Here is a 20921-nt window from a genome sequence, read left to right as displayed (position 1 = left end):
AGAGTAATCATAGTAAAGATGATCCAAGATCTCAGAAAAAGAATGGAGGCATGGATCAAGAAGATACAAGAAATGTTTAACAAAGACCTAGAAGAACTAAAGAACAAACAAACAGATGAACAATACAATAACTAAAATGAAAAATACACTAGAAAGAATCAATAGCAGAATAACTGAGGCAGGAGAACGGATAAGTAAGCTGGAAGACAGAATGGTGGAAATCACTGCCATGGAACAGAATAAAGAAAAAAGAATTAAAAGAAATGAGTACAATCTTAAATACCTCTGGGACAACATTAAATGCACCAACGTTTGAATTACAGGGGTCCCAGAAAAAGAAGAGGAAGAGAAAGGGTCTGAGAAAATATTTGAAGAAATCATAATTGAAAACTTCCCTAACATGGGAAAGGAAATAGTCACCCAAGTCCAAGAAGTGAAGAATCTTATACAGGATAAACCCAAGGAGGAAAACACTGAGATACATATTAATCAAACTAAAAAAAATTAAATACAAAAAAATATTAAAAGCAACAAGGAAAAAGCAACAAATAACATACAAAGGAATCCCCATAAGGTTATCAGCTGATTTTTTCACCAGAAACTCTGTAGGCCAGAAGGGAGTGGCATGATATATTTAAAGTGATGAAAGGAAAAAATTATAACCAAGAATACTCTACCCGGCAAGGCTCTCATCAGATTCAATGGAGAAATCAAAAGCTTTACAGACAAACAAAAGCTAAGAGAATTCAGCACCAACAAACCAGCTTTACAAAAAATACTAAAGGAACTTCTCTAGGCAGGGGGAAAAAGGAGGTGACCATGAGAAAAAAGAAAATCACAAATGGAAAAGCTTGGTGGTAAATGCAGACAGTACAACCAGGAACTCATCCATACACAAATATGATATCAAAACCAGCAACCATGAGAAGAAGAGAGTACAAATGCAGGAGATGGGAGTTGCATTTGAAATTAAGAGACCAGCAACTTAAAAAAGCATTATATACACACAGAAACACACACACACACACACACACACACAGACACACACACACACACACACACACACTGCTATATCAAAACTTCATGGGAAATGCAAACCAAAAAACTACAATAGATGTACACAAAAAAGAAAAAGCTTCCTAAACACAACACTAAATATGGTCATCAAACCACAAGAGAAGAGAAAAAAAGAGGAAGCGAAGAAAAAAGACCTACAAAAACAAACCCAAAATAATTAAGAAAATGGCAATAGGAACACACATATGGTAATTACATTAAACGTAAATGAATTAAATTCTTCAACTAAAAGACTAAGACTGTCTGAATGGATACAAAAATAAGACCCAGATATATGCTGCCTACAAGAGACCCACTTCAGACCTAGGGACACATACAGACTGAAACTGAGGGGATGGAAAAATATATTATATGCAAAGGAAAGTCAAAAGAAAGAGGGAGCAGTAATACTCATATCAGACAAAATAGACTTTAAAATAAAGACTGTCACAAGAGACATGGAAGGACACTACATAATGATCAAGGGATCAATCCAAGAAGAAGATATAACATATGTAAATATATATGCACCCAACACAGGAGCACCTCAATATATAAGGCAAATGATATCAGCCATTAAAGGGGAAATCAACAGTAACACAATAATAGTGCGGGACTTTAACATTCCACTTACACCAATGGATAGATCATCCAGACAGAAAATTAATAAGGAAACAGAAGCCTTAAATGACACATTAGACCATATAGACTTTATTGATATTTATAGGACATTCCATCCAAAAGCAGCAGAATACACTTTCTTCTCAAGTGCACACGGAACATTCTCCAGGATAGATCACATCTGGGGTCACAAATCAAGCCTCAGAAAATTTGAGAAAATTGAAATTGTATCAAGCATCTTTTCCAACCACAATGCTATGAAATTAGAAATCAATTACAGGAAAAAGACTGTAAAAACCACAGACGTATGGAGGCTAAACAGTGAGCTGCTAAATAACCAAGAGATCACTAAAGAAATCAAAGGGGAAATAAAAAAATACATAGAAACAAATGACAATGAAAACATGATGACCCAAAATCTATGAGATGCAGCAATAGCAGTTCTAAGAGGGAAGTTTATAGCAATTTGATCTCACCTCAAGAAACAAGAAAAATCTCAAATAAACAATCTAACCTTACACCTAAAACAATGAAAGAATAAAGTTAGTAAAAAAGTTAGTAAAATGAAAGAAATCATAAGGATCAGAGCAGAAATAAATGAAATAGAAATGAAGAAAACAATAGCAATGATCAATAAAACTAAAAGTTTGTTCTTTGAGAAGATAAACAATATTCATAAACCCTTAGCCAGACTCATCAAGAAAAAAAGGGAGATGACTCAGATCAATAAAATTAGAAATGAAAAAGAAGTTACAATTCAAAACATAGAAATTCAGGGGATCATAAGAGACTACTACAAGCAACTATATGCCAATAAAATGGACAACCTAGAAGAAATGGACAAATTTTTAGAGAGGTACAAACTTCCAAGACTGAACCAGGAAGACACAGAAAATATGAACAGACCAATCATGAGTACTGAAATTGAAACTGTGATGAAAAATCTTCCAATAAACAGAAGTCCAGGACTAGATGGCTGCACAGGCGACTTCTATCAAACATTTAGAACAGCTAGTGCCTATCCTTCTCAAACTCTCCCAAACAATTGCAGTGGGAGGAACACTCCCAAAAGTGTTCTATGAGGCCACCATCACCCTGATACCAAAACCAGACAAAGATATCACAAAAAAAGAAAATTATAGGCCAATATCACTGATGAACTAGACACAAAAATCCTCAACAAAATACTAGCAAACTGAATCCAACAACACATTAAAAGGATCATACACCATTATCAAGTGGGATTTATCCCAGGGCTGCAAGGATTTTTCAATATCCGCAAATCAATCAGTGTGATACACCACATCAACAAACTGAAGAATGAAAACCATACGATTATCTCAATAGATGCAGAAAAAGCTTTTGACAAAATTCAACAGCAATTTATGATAAAAACTGTCCAGAAAGTGGGCATAGAGGGAACATATTTCAATATAATAAAGGCCATATATGACAAACCCACAGCTAACATCATTCTCAAAGGTGAAAAACTGAAAGCATTTCCTCTAAGATCAGGAACAAGACAAAGATGTCCACTCTCACCACTTTTATTGAACATAGTTTTGGAAGTCCTAGCCACGGCAATCAGAGAAGAAAAAGAAATAAACGGAATCCAAACTGGTAAAGAAGAAATAAAACTGTTACTGTTTGCAGATGACATGATACTATACATAGAAAATGCTACCAGAAACTACTAGAGCTCATCAACGAATTTGGTAAAGTTGCAGGATACAAAATTAACACCCAGAAATCTCTTGAGTTCCTATTCACTAACAATGGAACATCAGAAAGAAAAATTAAGGAAACAATCCCATTTATCATCACATCAAAAAGAATAAAATACCTAGTAATAAACGTACCCAAGGAGGCAAAAGACATGAAGCCAGAAAACTATAAGATACTGATGAAACAAATCAAAGATGACACAAACAGATGGAGAGATATTACACGTTCTTGGGTTGGAAGAGTCAGTATTTTCAAATTGACAATACTACCCAAAGCAATCTACAAATTCAATGCAATCCCTATTAAATTACCAATGCCATTTTTCACATAATTAGAACAAAATATTTTACAATTTGTATGGAAACACCAAGGACCCTGAATTGTCAAAGCAATCTTGAGAAAGAAAAACGGAGCTGGAGGAATAAGGTTCCTGGACTTCAGACTATACTACAAAACTACAGTCATCAAAACACTATGGTACTGGCACAAAAACAGAAATATAGATCAATGGAACAGGATAGAAAGTCCAGAGGTAATCCCACACATCTGTGGTCACCTAATCTATGACAAAGGAGGAAAGAATATACAATGGAGAAAATACAGTCTGTTCAGTAAGTGGTGCTCGGAAAACTGGACAGTTACATGTAAAAAAAAATTGAATTAGATCATCTCTAACACCATACACAAAAATAAATTCATAATGGATTAAAGACCTAAATGTAAGACTGCACACTATAAAACTCTTAGAGGAAAACATAGGCCGAGCATTCTTTTACATAAATCACAGCAAGATCTTATTTGATCCACCTCCCAGAGTAATGAAAATAAAAACAAAAATAAACAAATGGATCCAATTAAACTTAAAAGCTTTTGCACAGCAAAGGAAACAATAAACAAAACAAAAAGACAACGCTCAGAATAGGAGAAAATATTTGCAAATGAAACAACCAACAAGGGATTAATCTCCAAAATATACAAATAGCTCATGCAGCTCACCATCGAAAAACTAACAACCCAATCAAAAAATGGGCAGAAGATCTAAATAGAGATTTCTCCAAAGAAGACATACAGATGGCCAACAGGCACATGAAAAGATGATCAACATCACTATTTATTAGAGAAATGTAAATCAAGACTACAAAGAGGTATCACCTCACACCAGTCAGAATAGCCATCATCAAAAAATCTAGAAACAATAAATCCTGGTGAGGGTGTGGAGAAAACAGAACCCTCCCACACTGTTGGTGGGAATGTAAATTAGTACAGCCACTATGGAGAACAGTATGGAGGTTCTTTAAAAAAAACTAAGAATAGAGTTACAATATGATCCAGCATTCCCAATCCTTGGCATATATCTGGAGAAAACCATACTTCAAAAAGATACGTGCACCCCAATGTTCATTGATGCAGTATTTACAATAGCCTAAACATGGAAGCAACCTAAATGTCTATCGACAGAGGAATGGATAAAGAAGATGTGGTACATATACGCAATGGAATATTAGCCACAAAAAAGAACAAAATAATGCCATTTGCAGCAACATGGATGGACCTAGAGATTGTCACATTGAGTGAAGTAAGTCAGACAGCAAAAGACAGATATAACATCGTTTATATGTGGAATCTAAAAAACGGTATAAGTAAACTTATTTACAAAACAGAAATAGAGTCACAGACGTAGCAAACAAACTTATGGTTACAGGGGGCAAAGCGGAGGAGGGATAAATTGGGAGATTGGGATTGATATATACACACAACTATATATAAAATAGATAAATAATAAGGACCTATTTTATAGCATAGGGAACTCTACTCAATACTCTGTAATTGCCTCTATGGGAAAAAAATGAGTGGATATTTGTATATGTATGATTTGCTTTACTCTACAGCTGAAACTAACACAACATTATAAATCAACTATATTCCAATAAAAATTTTTTAAAAATTAAAAAAAAAAAAAAAGGGATTAAAGGGAAAAATCCTACAAATGAATACCTAGCGAGGCTCCCATTCAAATTCTACAGCGAAATCGAAAGCTTTACAGAAAAGCAAAAGCTAAGGGAATTCATCGCCACCAAACCAGCTTACAACAAATCCTAAAGGAACTTCTCTAGGTGGAAAAGAAAAGGACACAATTAGAAACATGAAAATCATGGATGGGAAAGCTCACCAGTAAAGGAAAACATACAGTAAAAGTAGGAAATCATCCACACACAAATATGATATCAAAACCAGCAATCGTGAGAAGTGTACATCACTTATATGTGGAATCTCAAACAGTGATGCAGGGATATATTAGGACTTCGGGATTAACCTATACACACTACTATATATAAAATAGATATTCAACAAGGCCCTACTGTATATCACAGGGAACTCTACTCAATATTCTGTAATATCCTATATGGGAGAAGAATATGAAAAAGAATGGATATATGTATATGTATAACTGAATCACTTTGCTGTATACCTGCAAGTAATACAAAATTGTAAATCAACTATACTCCAATATAAAATAAAATTGAAATAAAAAAAAAACCCTTGCAGCTCACTAATTTGAAAAGATTATGTGTTAATTAGGGGGGTAATTTAGGCCAGCTTTCTATTGTGCCCATATTAAAAAAGCAAATGTGATGCTCTCATCCCTATATCAAGAATAGAGTAGTAGGTCAAAGCAACCGCTGATTGCAAATTAAAATGTTAATTTCTACCCATGTTACTTTTTGATAAATTCCTATTGAGAGCTACTGATGATTTTAGAAACTTTGAAGGGCTGCAATAGCTTTCATTCTATTGAGTACCCAGGAATCAGCCATAGGGGGCAACTGGTTTCAGGCTCTATTGTGAGGAAGTCTAAAGTATTCTCCGGAAGAGTGAATGCCTTCTCTTGGTTTCAGAGAAAAAATATTTCAACCCATGAAATGCAAAGTATTTGAAGGCAAGTGATGTACTCGCAAATGCACACAAATAGTTGAGGATATGGGCTTTCAAGGAAAGTTAAAATACACAATATTTGAAGAAGACAGGTCAGTGGTTAATAGGCAGTAGTGTTATCTATGCTTTATTGAACACTTACAAAGTGCCTATGACTGATTCAAAGCCCTTCTATGTATTAGGCATTTTCATCCTCACAACAATCCTTTAGATGCTATCCTTATCCAGGTTCACAGCTAATAAAAGTAACACAGATATTTTCCCAAGGTTACACAGCTAGTAAGCTGAGGTTCAAACCCTCAGTCCAATACCAGTTTCATGCTCTTAACCACTTAGAGTGCCCAGGGCTCTTGAGGCTGTGGCAGGGAACTTTTCATATTCTGCATTGCTGAAAATCACTAAAACCAAACTTCTGCGAGGGAGTATTGCCTTTTTCCTTTATCTGTGCCTGGAGAACCACAGAGATGAAGCATGTATAAAAAAGGGAAATTATAATAAAAGAGCTTTTCTTTGAATGGAGGCTACTACACTTCATAATAAGAACATAACTATCACAGGGATCATTTTCAATGAATTCAGTTACCTGATGGAGCTACTAAAATACAGAACCCAAATGCCCAGATGTCTACTAGATAATTAACAAAATCAATACTCTAATCAATAGCATACTACCTTTCTAGAAGTGAGGGCATGCTAGCATGAAAACTGAATCACAATGGGATGATAAATTCCTCAGGTGAAATACAGTCTAAATTCTTTATGCTCTTTATTCAGTACATAGTATAAATGGCATATGGTGATGTAGGCATATATTCTAAATGTAGCAGTACTGGATAGATACTGTCAAGTTGTCTCTTTAATATATTTTTAAACTTCTTTGTAGTCATAAAAATTGGTAAATATAATTAAACGAGCAATTATTTGGTTAGTATCTGCTTCCACCACCTGAATGTTAAGCTCTGGATGGGCAGCGGCCACCTTCCTAACAGTGAACCAGATAGGCAAGGTCACGGGCTGGCTATACTTACATTGTAGTGAAGGAGACAGACAATTGTAGTATGGCATAAATGAAATTATTTCAGATACAAAGCACTGTGAAGAAAATAAAAAAAGATCCTGTGAATGAGAGGCACTACTAAATGACAGGGACATGTTAACAATCTTCCCTTTGACCAAGAAATCATCTTATTGAATTGAAAGTGTCTACATTAAGTTGTCTTCTAGGAGAGAGTTTGGAACTCATACCCAGTTTGTAGAAATAAGTACAATTATAGTGTGTGCATATCCAAAGCTTTAATGTTTTAATATTATACTTGTTATACAGCTACAGATGATGTGTAGTTAGAGAATAGAAAAAGCTAGCATGGTACACAGACCGTGCCATTGGATTCACTTCTGTATTAGATTTTTTTTTTAAAGCCTTATTCTTTTTTAAATTTTATTTATTTATTTATTTATGGCTGTGTTAGGTCTTCGTTTCTGTGCGAGGGCTTTCTCCAGTTGTGGCAAGTGGGGGCCACTCTTCATTGCAGTGCGCGGGCCTCTCACTATCGCGGCCTCTCTTGCCACGGAGCACAGGCTGCAGATGCACAGGCTCAGTAATTGTGGCTCACGGGCCCAGCTGCTCTGTGGCATGTGGGATCTTCCCGGACCAGGGCTCGAACCCGTGTCCCCTGCATTGGCAGGCGGACTCCCAACCACTGCGCCACCAGGGAAGCCCTGTATTAGATTTTTGAGCCAGGAATAGAGACTGAGGATGAGATGGAGGAGAGCCCGAAGAGCATAGCACCGCAAAAGCCAACTAAAGGAAGTGTTCCAGCCAAGAGATGCTGCTTAAGAGTCAAGTAAGATGAAAGCAAAGAAGGTGGAGACCAGTGAGAATGTACGGAGGCATGGTTAGTTCTGTTGAGGGTATAGATACCTTTGGATAGGTAAAAAGAGAGAGAACAAGTAAAGAGACACAAACCAGACATGAAGGAGTCAAAAACAATATTCAACAATTTTATCTTTGAGGGGCTTACCATCTGGGTAGTGAGGACAAATTCATAACAAGCTTCGAAGGATACAAGACTTGATCTATATTTTAAAGAAACTAAGAATTAGATGCATGGAGAGAGGGAGAAAGGACGTTCTAGGCACAGGTTTGACCAATGTTGGTAGGTAGGAGAAATCAGTTGCTCTGTTGGGCTGCAACATTATCCTCAGGATAATGGAGGGTAAGATTGAAGAGGTAGAAGTCAAGGGGATAAGAAGAGTTTTGGAGTTGGCTAAGTAGGGTTGTAGGGTGAGGTTTTTGAAGTGAAAAAAAAAGCAGAAATTAGAGGAAGATGTTCTACCAGGTGGCACAAATCCAACGATTTTTTCACTGACAAAATTACTAAGAAAAAAAGAGTAACAATCCAGTAAAATAGACAGCACCCAATTTTTTTAGCTTCAGGCACAGACATGAATACTCACTTTAAGTGCTTTTTTATGAAATTAAAAAATGCATGTAATTATGTTCATTCATTCTAAACATAACCCCTCCCCAAATCTACCTTTTTAATAAAAAATTTTTTTTAAAAAGGCTGACATGGGGCTTGGAATTGTGGTTTAAAATGATTTGGGTGTCAAGTCAAATATTTTGTAAATGAGCTTCTGCCCATCTGCTATAGAGCCTGTTGTTGCCATTTGACCAGAATATTCCAAGTGTAGTGGCATGTGAAAATTAAGAAATTTAATACTTTAAGCCTTTAAGATGAATGTTACAATATCTGAACGAGAATAAACTCCATGATTATTCAATTACCTTGCATCTGAGGGTCTTATTTGCCACCAGTTTTCCCAGCATACTGATCTATTTACTGCTAAATAGAATAATTCCCCCTAACGGGGATAACATACTCTTACTGACAGCTTGTCTCTAAATTCTTTGATTTCACAGTATCGATAGACAAATATATTATACAGATATGGTTGCTTGTGTGCATCAATTATGATGTAAACAGCAGCTGCCAAAAATACTGTATTAGCCTAAACTTATTTCATTTCTCTTTGTTGGTGTTCACCTTCTTAAATATAGTTGGTTGTGGCAATCTGTGAAATGAAGAGGCACAAATATCAGACACCTCCATTTTACTGATGATGGTTCTACAGCCTTCTTCTGATGGCTTTCTTGAATGATGCGCATCACAACATACAGCTTCCATGTTTGTCCAAGAGCCTTTGATTAAGCTATTACACTGAGCATAAAGATTACTCTTCTTAGACTGCCACTTTCTCACTAATGTTTGGCAATTTATTTAAAGGAATAGCCAGGTGTAGTTCCCCTCCTACTCCATCCAGGCAATGACAAAACTGGATTGACTGGGAGGCTTAAAGGTGGTTTCTTTTTTTCTTTTCCATCAGCCATGATCTGTTGAGACAACAGGTGCATCTGATACTGACTGAAAGATTTGAGTTTATTTTCTCCCCCAGAGCATTGGAATCAATTTAAGCTGGTCTGTTTTTACCACAATTTATGTAATTTTTCTAAAAAAATACACACACACACACACACACACACACACACACACACACACACACCCCTCAGGAGATGGCTCCACCTCCCATCCAGCTGTGCAAATCCAAACCTAGAGTCTCCTTGATCTTTCTTTTCCTCAGCCCCCATCATCAGCCTCCTTGATCTTTCTTTTCCTCAGCCCCCATCATCAGCATATCCTTTTGGCTCTGTCAGCAAAAGAATTTCAAAACCTGACTCTTTCTCATCTCCACTGTCACTACCCTAGTCTAAGCAACCATCATCTTTCCCCTGGACTATGCCACGGGACTTTTATTGGGTCTCCTAGTTTCCATTCCTCCTCCTAAAGCCAGTTTCCACACAACAGCCAAAGTAATATTTAAAACATGCTCCTCTTTAGAAAATCCTCTCCACATAGTACCAAAGATGGAAGCTGACAGTCCAAGGTTGTGATCAGGGCATGGGGAGGGCTCAGTTGGGCCAGCCCAAGTCACACCTACACTTTTGACAGGGAACACACTGGGTCCACTCATAGCTCCACAATAGCACCCTATTGCTTCCATGGCCAAAGGGGTTCTCATCTGTGAGGGACAGAGCAAGCCCAGCCCAGAAGGGCATCTGAATGGGGCGGGGATGTCGTTACTCGTGCTTATGGAGGCAGTGCATCAGAAGTGGTGTGGGATGCTAACTGGGGCTGGGATCATCACCAAAACCTGTACCTAGACTCATGCTGAGTGTCTGCTCCAGCACTGCTCCAACTGGGGGCAAAGGTGCCAGAGTGGACAGAGCATACTTAGACAGAAAGGAGCCAGCTTGCACTCAAATCTCAAGGCTTCTACTTCAGCAACTTGAGTTTGAACCCTAATGCCAATAGGGTAATGTTGGCCACTCAGCATGGAAGAAGCCTGGCTCACACCTGGCCCTGGCTCAAGGACTCCCATATCCAGCCTCAACACCTACCAAGTGATAGCTGCCAGCACACCCAGGGGGAAGATGTGACCCATGCTCATGTCAGATCAAGCTCTCCTACAAAAGGCACTGGCACACACAGACTGTATAGGGATGCTCCCACAAAAGGACACCCCTTCAAGATTGGAATAGGTAATGGTTTCACCTAATTTCAAAGAGACAGAGAAAGATAATCAAAATGAGAAGACAGATGAATTTGTTTCAATTGAAAAAACAAGAGAAACTAACTACTGTAACAGAAATAAATAATCTACCAGATAAAAAGTTTAAAGCATTAGTAATAAGAATGCTAACTGAATTACAGAAAAGAATAGAGGAACACAATGAGAATTTTAATAAGGAACTAGAAAATATAAAAGAGACCCAGTTGGAAATAAAGAATACAGTAACTGAAATGGAAAACATACTAAAGGGAATGAACAGCAGACTAAGTGATACAAAAAAACACATAAGTGAAATGGAAGAAAGAATAATGGGAATCACCCAATCAGAACAGCAAAAAGGAAAACATATTTTTAAAAAATATGAACCATTTAAGGTCCTCTGGGACAACATAAAGCATATCAACATTCACATTATAGGGGTCTCAGAATTAGAAGAGAGAGAGAAAAGGGTCGATAATGGATGTGATGAACTTACGGCCGAAAAATTCCATAACATTAAGAAGGAAACAGATATCCAGGTACAGGAAGCACAGAGATGAACTCAAACAGACCCAAACCAAGACACATCATAACTAAAATGGGAAAAATTAAAGATAAAGAGAGAATTCTAAAGGAAGCAAAAAACAAACAAACAAAGAGTGATATACAAGGTAACCCCCATAAGGCTATCAACTGATTTTTCTACAGAAAATTTGCAGGCCAGAAGGGAGTGGCATTATATATTTAAAGTGCTCAAAGGGAAATACGTGCAGCCTAGGATACTCTACCCAGTAAGATTATCATTCCGAATTGAATGAGAGATAAAGGACTTTTCAGACAAGCAACAACTAAGTGTTCATCAATACTAAACCTACATTAAAAGAACTTTTAAAGGGTCTTCTCTATGCGGAAAAAAAAAAGCTACAACAAGAGGTATCTATAGGAAAAGAAAAATCCCACTAGAATGACAAACATATAGATAAAGCCTGAGGATCCACCACTTAAATAAGCTAGTATGAAGATTAAAAGACAAAAATTGTAAGGTCAAATATAACTACAAGAAACAGTGAAGGGATAAACATGGAAATATAAAATATGACATCAAAAACATAAAATATGGGGAGGGGTGTTAAAATGTAGATATTTTAGAATGTGTTTGAATTTAAATGACTACTAGTTTAAAAGAAATAGATATAGTTATAAATCAACACATATGAGCCCCATGGAAACCACAAATCGAAAACTTACACAAAAACTAGAGAGAAAACAAGATACACAAAAACTAGAGAGAAAGGAAAACAAGCATACCACTAAAGAAAACCACAAAGGAAGAAACTAAAAGAAGAAGAAAAGAACAGAGAAGAACTACAAAAATGACAAGAAAATAAGTAGCAAAATGAGAGTAAGTACATACCTATCAGTAATCACTTTAAAGGTCAATGGACTAAATGATCCAATCAAAAGACAAAGTGTGGCTGATTGGGTAAAAAATAAGACCCATCTATATGCTGCTTATGAGAGACTCACTTCAGAGCAAAAGACACACACAGACTGAAAGTGAGGGTAGAGAAAAAGATATTCACTGCAAATGGAAATGAAAAGAAAGCCAGCATAGCAATAATCATGTCAGACAACATAGTCTTTAAAACAAAGTCTATAACAAAAGACAAAGAAAGGTATGAAATAATGATAAAATGGTCAATACAAGAAGGGGATATAACACTCATTAACATATATGCACCTAATGTAGGAGCACATAAATATATAAATCAAATATTAACAGACATAAAATGAGAAATTGACAATGATGCAATTATAGTAGGGGATTTTAATACCCACTTACACCAATGGACAGATCATGCAAACAGAAAATCAATAAGGAAACTGTGGTCTTAAATGACACATTAGACCTACGGAACTTAATAGATATATACAGGATATTCCATCAAAAAACAGCAGAATAAACATTCTTTTCTAGTGCACTTGAAGCATTCTCCAGGATAGATCACATCCTAGGCTACCAAACAAGTGTCAACAACCTTAATATGATAGAAATTATCTGAAGCATTTTTTCCAACCAGAATGATGTGAAACTAGAACTCAATTACAGGAAGAAAAATGGGAAAATCACAAACATGCAGAGACTAAACAACATGCTACTAAAAAACCAATGGATCAGTGAAGAAATCCAAGAGGAAATCAGAAAATACCTCGAGGCAAATGAAAATGGAAACACAACTTTCCAAAATCTATGGAATGCAGCAAAAGCAGTTCTAAGTGGGAAGTTAGAGGTATACACACCTACCTCAGGAAACAAGAAAAATCTCCAATAAGCACCCTAAACTACAATCTAAAGGAATTAGAAACAGAAGAACAAACAAAACCCAAAGTCAGCAGAAGGAAGTTAATAATAAAGAATGGAAAAGACATCAATAAAATAGACATTCTCCCTCAAAAAACTAATAAAAAACATAAGTGAAACCAAAAACTGTTTTTTGAAAAGATAAACAAAATTGATAAGCCAGGTTCATTAAGAAAAAAAGAGAGAGGACGCAAATAAACCAAATAAGAAATGAAACAGGAGAAATAACAACCAATATCATAGAGACACACAAAAAAATCATAAAAGAATACTACAAACAGTTATAGGCCAACAAATTGGACAACTTAGAAGGAATGGACAAAGTTTTAGAAACATATGACCTTCCAAGACTGAATCAAGGAAGAAACAGACCATCTGAACAAACTGATCACTAGTAGTGCAATAGAATTTGTAATTTTAAAACTCCCAGCAAACTAAAGTCCAGGACCAGACAGCTTCACAGGGGAAATCTACCAAACATAAAAAGAAGAGCTAATACTAAGCCTACTGAAACTATTCCAAAAAATTGAAGAGGAAGAAATATTGCCAAATTCATTCCACAAGGCCACAATTACCCTGATACCAAAATGAGACAAACACCCTACTAAAAAAAAAAAAAAAAGAAGAAGAAGAAAGAAAATTACAGGGCAATATATCTTATGAATATATTGCAGTAGATGCAAAAATCCTCAAGAAAAGATTAGCAAACTGAATTCAACAATATATAAAAAGGATCATACACCATGATCAAGTGGGATTTACTCCAGGAATCCAAGGATGTTTCAATACCCACAAATCAATCAAGGTGATATACCACATTAAAGGAAGAGTAAAAATCACATGATCATTTCAATAGATGCAGAAAGTGCATTAGACAAAATTCAACATCCATTCATGATAAAAACTCTCTTCAAAGTTTGTACAGAGGGAACATATATCAACATAATAAAGACCATTTATGACAAACCCACAGCTAACATCACATTCAACAGTGAAAAACTCTTCCTCTAAAATTAGGAACAAGAAAAGGTTGGTCATTCTCAGCAGTTCTATTTAACATAGTATTGGAGGGCCTAGCTATGGCACTCAGACAAGAAAAAGAAATAAAAGGCATCCACATTGGAAAGGAAGAAGTAAAATTCTCAGTATTTGCAGATGACATGAAACTATATATAGAAAATCCTGATGTCTCCACCAAAAACCTATGAGAACTAATGAACTCATAAAGTTGTAGGATACAAGATTAATACCTAGAAATCTGCTGCTTTTCTATACATTCTTAAAGAACTATCAGAAAGAGAAAGCAAGAAAATAGTCCCTTTTAAAATCACATCAAAAAGAATAAAATACCTAGGAATAAACTTAATTGAGAAGGTGAAAGACCTATTTTCTGAAAACTGTAATACATGGATGAAGGAAATTAAAGATGATACAAAGAAATGGAATGGTATCCTGTGTTCATGGATTGGAAGAATTAATTTTGTTAAAATGTCCATATTACCAAAAGCAATCTACAGATTTAGTGCAATCCCTATCAAAATACCCTTGACATTTTCACAGAACTAGAACAAATAATCCTAAAATTTCTACAGATCTACAGAATTCCCCCAATTGTCAAAGCAATATTGAGAAAAAAGAATGAAGCTGGAGGTATCACACTCCCTGACTTCAGACTACATCACAAAGCTACCATAATCATAAAGGCATGGTACAGGCACAAAAACAAAACCAAAACCAAAAACACCAACAAAACAAACAAACACACAAACAAGTGGAACAAAATAGAGAGCCCAGAAATTAACCCATGCACTTATGGTCATTAACCTATGACAAAGGAAGCAAGACTGTACATGGTGAAAGTCTCTTCAATAAGTGGTGCTGGAAAAACTGGACAGCTACATGTAAAAGAATGAAATTAGAACATTTTCTCACACCATATACAAAAACAAGCTCAAAATGGATTAAAGACCTAAATGTAAGAGCTGAAACTATACTCCCAGAAGAAAACATAGGCAGAACACACTTTGACATAAACAACAGCAATATTTTTTATGGATCTCTCTCCTAAGACAAAAGAAACAAAAGCAAAAATAAACAAATGGGACTTATTTTAACTTAAAAGCTTTTGCAAAGCAAAGGAAACCATTGACAAAAGAAAAAGACAACCTAGTAAATGGAAGAAAATATTTCCAAATGATATTACAGATAAGGGGTTAATATCCAAAATATTTAGACAGCTCATGGAACTCAATATCAAAACCAAAAACCAAAAACCAAACAACCCAATTAAAAAGTAGGCAGAAGACTTGAATAGACTTTTTCCAAAGAAGGTATATAGATGGCTAACAGGCACATGAAAAGATGTTCACCATCACTAATAATCAGAGAAATGAAAATCAAAACCATAATGAGATATTTCCTCACACCTGTCAAAATGGCTATCATCAAAAAGTCTACAAAAAAACAAATGTTGGTGAAAGTGTGGAGAAAACGGAACCCTAGTACACTGTTGGTAGAAATGTAAGTTGGTACAACCACTATGGAAAACCATATAGAGGTTCTGCAAAATACTAAAAATAGAACTACCATATGGTCCAGCAATTCCACTCCTGGGTATATATCCAAAGAAAATGAAAACACTAATTCATCAAAAAGATACATGCACCTCAATGTTCATTATTTACAATAGCCAAGATATGGAAGCAACCTGTGTCCATCAACACAAAAATGGATGAAGGAGATGTGATATACATATATATCTCCATACACAAAATGGAATATTACTCAGCCATAAAAAACAAAATTCTGCCATTTGCAACAACATGGATGGACCTAGAGAGAATTATGCTTAGTGAAATAAGTCAGAAAAAGACAAATACTCTATGTTACATTTGGAATCTAAAAAATAAAAAGAAAAAAGAATGAATACAACAAAATAGAAACAGACACAGATATAGAGAACAAACTAGTGCTTACCATTGGTGTGGGGAAAGGGAGGAGGGACTAGATAGGAGTAGGGGATTAAGAGATACAAACTACTATGTATAAAATAAATAAGCAGCAATGATATATTGTACAGCACAGGGAAATATAGCCATTATTTTTTAACAATTTAGATTGAGTATAATCTATAAAAATATGGAATTACTATGATGTACACCTGAAACTAATATAAATCAACTCTACTTCAATTAAAAAATGATAATCTATAAAAATATGGAATTACTATGATGTACACCTGAAACTAATATAAATCAACTCTACTTCAATTAAAAACTGATTTTTTCAGTTCTTATATAATCTTCAGGTATTCCAAAATTTCATGGGTTTGGTATTCATTTGGTATTTGGTATTCATTTCTTGCCTCCATATCTATAATCCTCTCTCTAAATAAGTTAACACAAGTAAAGAATTTAGAGCAGTTTCTTTCACAGAGTAAATGCTCAAAATATTAATTATTAATATAATTAATTGTTTTAACCTCTTCTTTTTCTCTAAATTCAGGCAGCTTTATCACTGACTCAGCTTTGAAGTGTTGATTCTTTGAGTTTTAATGAGCTTTTAATTTCTGCAATGGCAATTACTTTCTCTTTAGTTTCCTTCCTTAATGTGGCTAGTTCCCTTTACATCAAATTCTCTTGTGTATTCATCTCATCTTTGATTTTTTTCATTCAGAACATTAGATGATATGTTTTAAATTTTATTAAAGTCCTTCATGTTGTAAAATACTTGTCTAAATTTTCTTCTACTTCCTTGAATGTGCTTTCTTCTCAAATGTGATCTTAAATCAATATTTTGCATGGTAGACTCCTTTCTTTTACTTTTTGGCCACATTTTCCATAAATTTCGAACAGGTAAGTTATGTTATTCTAGGTAGGTTTGAATAATAAGGGTATTCCATGCAGGCCTGCTTTGCCCAAAACTAGAATGGATGCCTTCGCCTTGAAACTCATCCTTGTTTTCCTGTTTATTGTTCGAAAAATATCTTTGGAACATGACCAAGAAGGCTAGAATCCATGTTTCTACTTTTTAAAAAGTCTTTCAAGAGGGATATAGTCAAAGAAGAAAAAGGGACCCTTGGGAGTCAAGGGATTCTGTATTTTCTATCTCCTCCAACAATTCATCTGAATACCCAGCAACCTGGGCCAGCTCTACAAAATTGAAAATGTGCTCTGGTGTGTAAAAGGTACCTTTGGGATTTTAACTTGTTTCATTACTTGGGGAAGGGCAGGCAAACTTTTTATGAGATCCTTGTGGTTTATGAGTTTAGAATTTTTCAGTTTCCCTCAACATTTCATTTTCTGTTGTTATTTTGGGCAGAGCCATTTGATCCTTAAATATTTGTCTCTTTCCTTAACTGGTCAAAGGAAGGAATAACCAATTTTGTGGTGTCATTCAAATGAAAACCTTGAAAAACCATGTATCTTTAATGGAGAGAAAGAACTTCAAGTAAATTACTTCATGTCTTCCTTGAACTGCCTACACCCATATTCTTGATCTGTCAAAATCTGAGACTACCCGTGGCACCATTTTTAGAATTCTTTCCTGAAAGATCTCACTGCAGTGATCTCTCACAATGGAAACTACCTCTCAAACGCTCAGGCCTTTCTTTTAGTTTGATACAAAGTGTTCTATAGCTTAGGATAATGAAAGCATGTGATATGTTATTGAGAACTTTCTTTAGGAGGAATGTGCATTTTAAAAAATGTATTGTATTACTTCTTTCTATCCTTTCTCATGTCATATTAAGACAGGCACAACATGAGGTCAGGTATAAAATCATAATTTTTTTCTGGAAGCTTTTATTAGGTTTCTTAATACTCAGAAAGTTTTACAAACGAGAGGGAGACAATTAGGTATATCAGATGAGGATAAGCTTCATTGAAGCCTAAAGTTTTCAAGAGTGGTTCTCGGAGTTGTTGAAGAAGTTGAACTACTTCTAGCATATTCTATCCCCAACCCCCAGTAAGTCTATTTATGGACTTACTACCCTTCCTCTCCTGAACTGTCTCATCAGACTTCAACTGTCCATGCTGATAGGCCTTTTCATAAACTTGGTATCATTCTTAAAGCGAGTAGCCTACAAGCCACAGCACTTCCTCTGGCAAATTCTTTCTTCCAGACCTTAAGTTCGCCACACCCTGACAAGCACCAATATCCACGGGGTCACAGTTAGCACCTGATGATTGTGTAATAATTACTACTCAGGGTTCTTAGCGCCACATTTAAGCTACCTTATATCATTTTGTGGACTGGCCTAAAAAATAAAATTTTGTTAATAACACTGTCATTATAGGGAAATGCATTATATCCAAAAGACTGATTTAAAAAAACCTTTTGAAATAAAATATATTCACAATTGGGCACTTTTGTGTATTATGCTCATTTTCTTTATGTTCCTTTACCTCTTACAGATTGCAGGCCTTATGGATGGAGACATCATCTTATCTTGTTTTATTATCCACACATACTTTGCAGGAAATTTGCTTCTCTAACAAGCAGCGGCTATCTTTTAAAGTACTCATCTCACCATTCTCAGTTTATTAATTTAATAATAATTCTACCATCACAGGAAAGGTCAGGTCATGTAAGGGCCGTGTAGTGGTTTCCAATCTCCAAAATGGACTTGTAACATATTTTAGTGAATATTTAAAATTCACTGCAGGAAGATGCTTAAGGAGCTTTGGGCTTTAAAAAGGGAAAGATGTACAAATATTTTCCAGAAACAGTAACTACTGAGTAAATAAGAAGAAGAAGAAGAAGGAGGAGGAGGAGGAGAAGAGGAAGGAAGAGATGGGGAGGAGGAAGAAGGAGAAAAAGTAGTAGTAGTAGTAGTAGTAATAGTAGTAGTAGTAGCAGCAGCAGTAGCAGTACTAAAATACTGAGTAAAAATATAAAATACTGAGCTCCTTGAAGACTTAGCTGAGAGGTCATTTCCTATAAGAAACTTTTCCTGAGCCTTCAGGCACCCATAGCATCCTCAGCATAATTTGTCTCAGCACTCACTAATTATTTGAAATTATCTGAATATATGTCTGTCACTAAACTGTAACTCTTACTCACGATAGGACCACACTTTACTGATTTTCCAGGTGCTATGTGTGAAGATTAATTCTCCCTTGCAGAGTAACTCGAATGAGCTCTTCCCCAAATCTGTAGACAGAAGGTTTTCATGCTTCTCCTTAGCCACTAGCCTTGTCACTTCCTCTTTATCCTCTTCAATCTAGCAATTACCTATAAAATGGATGAGCAGTAGCCAGCAGTGTGATTGAAACTCACACAAGTTTAAATTTTACTGCTCCCAGATCCCCACACATGCTCAGAAGGAACAGGATGAAAGGAAACGCTAGTGTTCCTCCAATGGCTTGTTCCAGCAGCAGCAATTTTCTGAGCAGCCAATGGGCCCACGTCTGAGGGTCAGTCTCAGATCTGGTAAGTTGCAGAGGACTGCAGGAACTTAAAGCCTGTATTTCTGGTCTTGATTACCTTTAGGTCAGGGCAAAGAGAAATGTTATAGAGAGAACAAGTCACTTTGAGGTTTGCACTGAGGCCACACCTCTCCCAGGCTGCTACCAATCAATGATTGAGCACAATAAGTTTACTAAAATGGTCCATTCCTGAGGGACACAGGACACTGCTTGTGATTTTAGCTTGAGAACTTCCAAAGGGCATTGCTGAACTTTTCCTAGAACTGCACTGGAGACTAAGACACTTGCAGTCAACCTTCTTTCCCTCGCCCACCCTTTTACTTTCTTTCCCTTCCTTCCTTTCCTTCCTTCCTTTCCTTTCCCTCCTTCCCTTCCCTTTCCTTCCTTCCTTCCTCTGGCAAACATATTTTTACAACAATAGAATTCAAATCATTCAAATGTTTAAATTATTTCCTTTTTTAAATTAATTAATTAATTAATTTTTGGGTCTTCGTTGCTGTGCACGGTCTTTCTCTAGTTGCAGTGAGTGGAGGCTACTCTTCGTTGCGGTGCGCAGGCTTCTCATTGTGGTGGCTTCTCTTGTTGTGGAGCACGGGCTCTAGGTGTGCGGGCTTCAGTAGTTGTGGTACGTGGGCTCAGTAGTTGTGGCTCATGGGCTTAGTTGCTCCTCAGCATGTGGGATCTTCCCGGACCAGGGCTCGAACCCACGTCCCCTGTGTTGGAAGGCGTATTCTTAACCACTGCACCACCAGGGAAGCCCTAAATTATTTCCTTTATTACACTTTTTAATGTACTTCAAACAGGGAACTCTATACTCAAACATCACTATTAGTACTTACCACTTAATAGAAGACAAGAAACATGTTCAAATGCGCAAATTAACTCATTACACTTGAATATTCAGGCAAATGAGAAATACACATCATTCAAATCTTCTCAGTGAAATAATTGTTCACAATTCTCAATGGCCTGCTAATGGCCTCTATAAACCATCATGGTATATGTGTGTGCATGTGGGGAAGTCACTACCAAATTTGAGGAGAAAGAGTCTAAGGGCGTTCCCTTGTCTCAGGACGAAGTGTTCCCATGGTATTACCATGTCTCTGCTTTAGATCCATCTCTGTTCATAACCCCAGGACAGGGTCAGTAATCTGGAAACCTGGCTTAGCCTCCTTAAAACAAAA

General features: G+C 36.1%; 1 protein-coding gene across 7 annotated transcripts in view; it reads right to left on the bottom strand.

The window, feature by feature from the left end:
* Positions 1-20921, bottom strand: part of RGS7 (regulator of G protein signaling 7) — a 552379-nt gene that overhangs the window by 216099 nt on the left and 315359 nt on the right. Inside the window, exon 3 of one of the 7 annotated variants that reach the window (XM_082470548.1) lies at positions 7365-7428. The exons of the other annotated variants lie outside the window; for them this stretch is intronic. Coding sequence (XP_082326674.1) covers positions 7365-7428 — 64 coding nt within the window. The remainder of the gene's footprint in view (positions 1-7364; positions 7429-20921) is intronic. 7 annotated transcript variants of the gene reach the window in all.

This window comes from Balaenoptera physalus (genome assembly GCF_965194825.1).
Source record: "Balaenoptera physalus genome assembly, chromosome: 1".
NCBI classification, from domain to species: Eukaryota; Metazoa; Chordata; class Mammalia; order Artiodactyla; family Balaenopteridae; genus Balaenoptera; species Balaenoptera physalus.
Note: the sequence above shows the minus strand (reverse complement) of the source record. Positions and strands in the feature narration are given on the sequence as shown.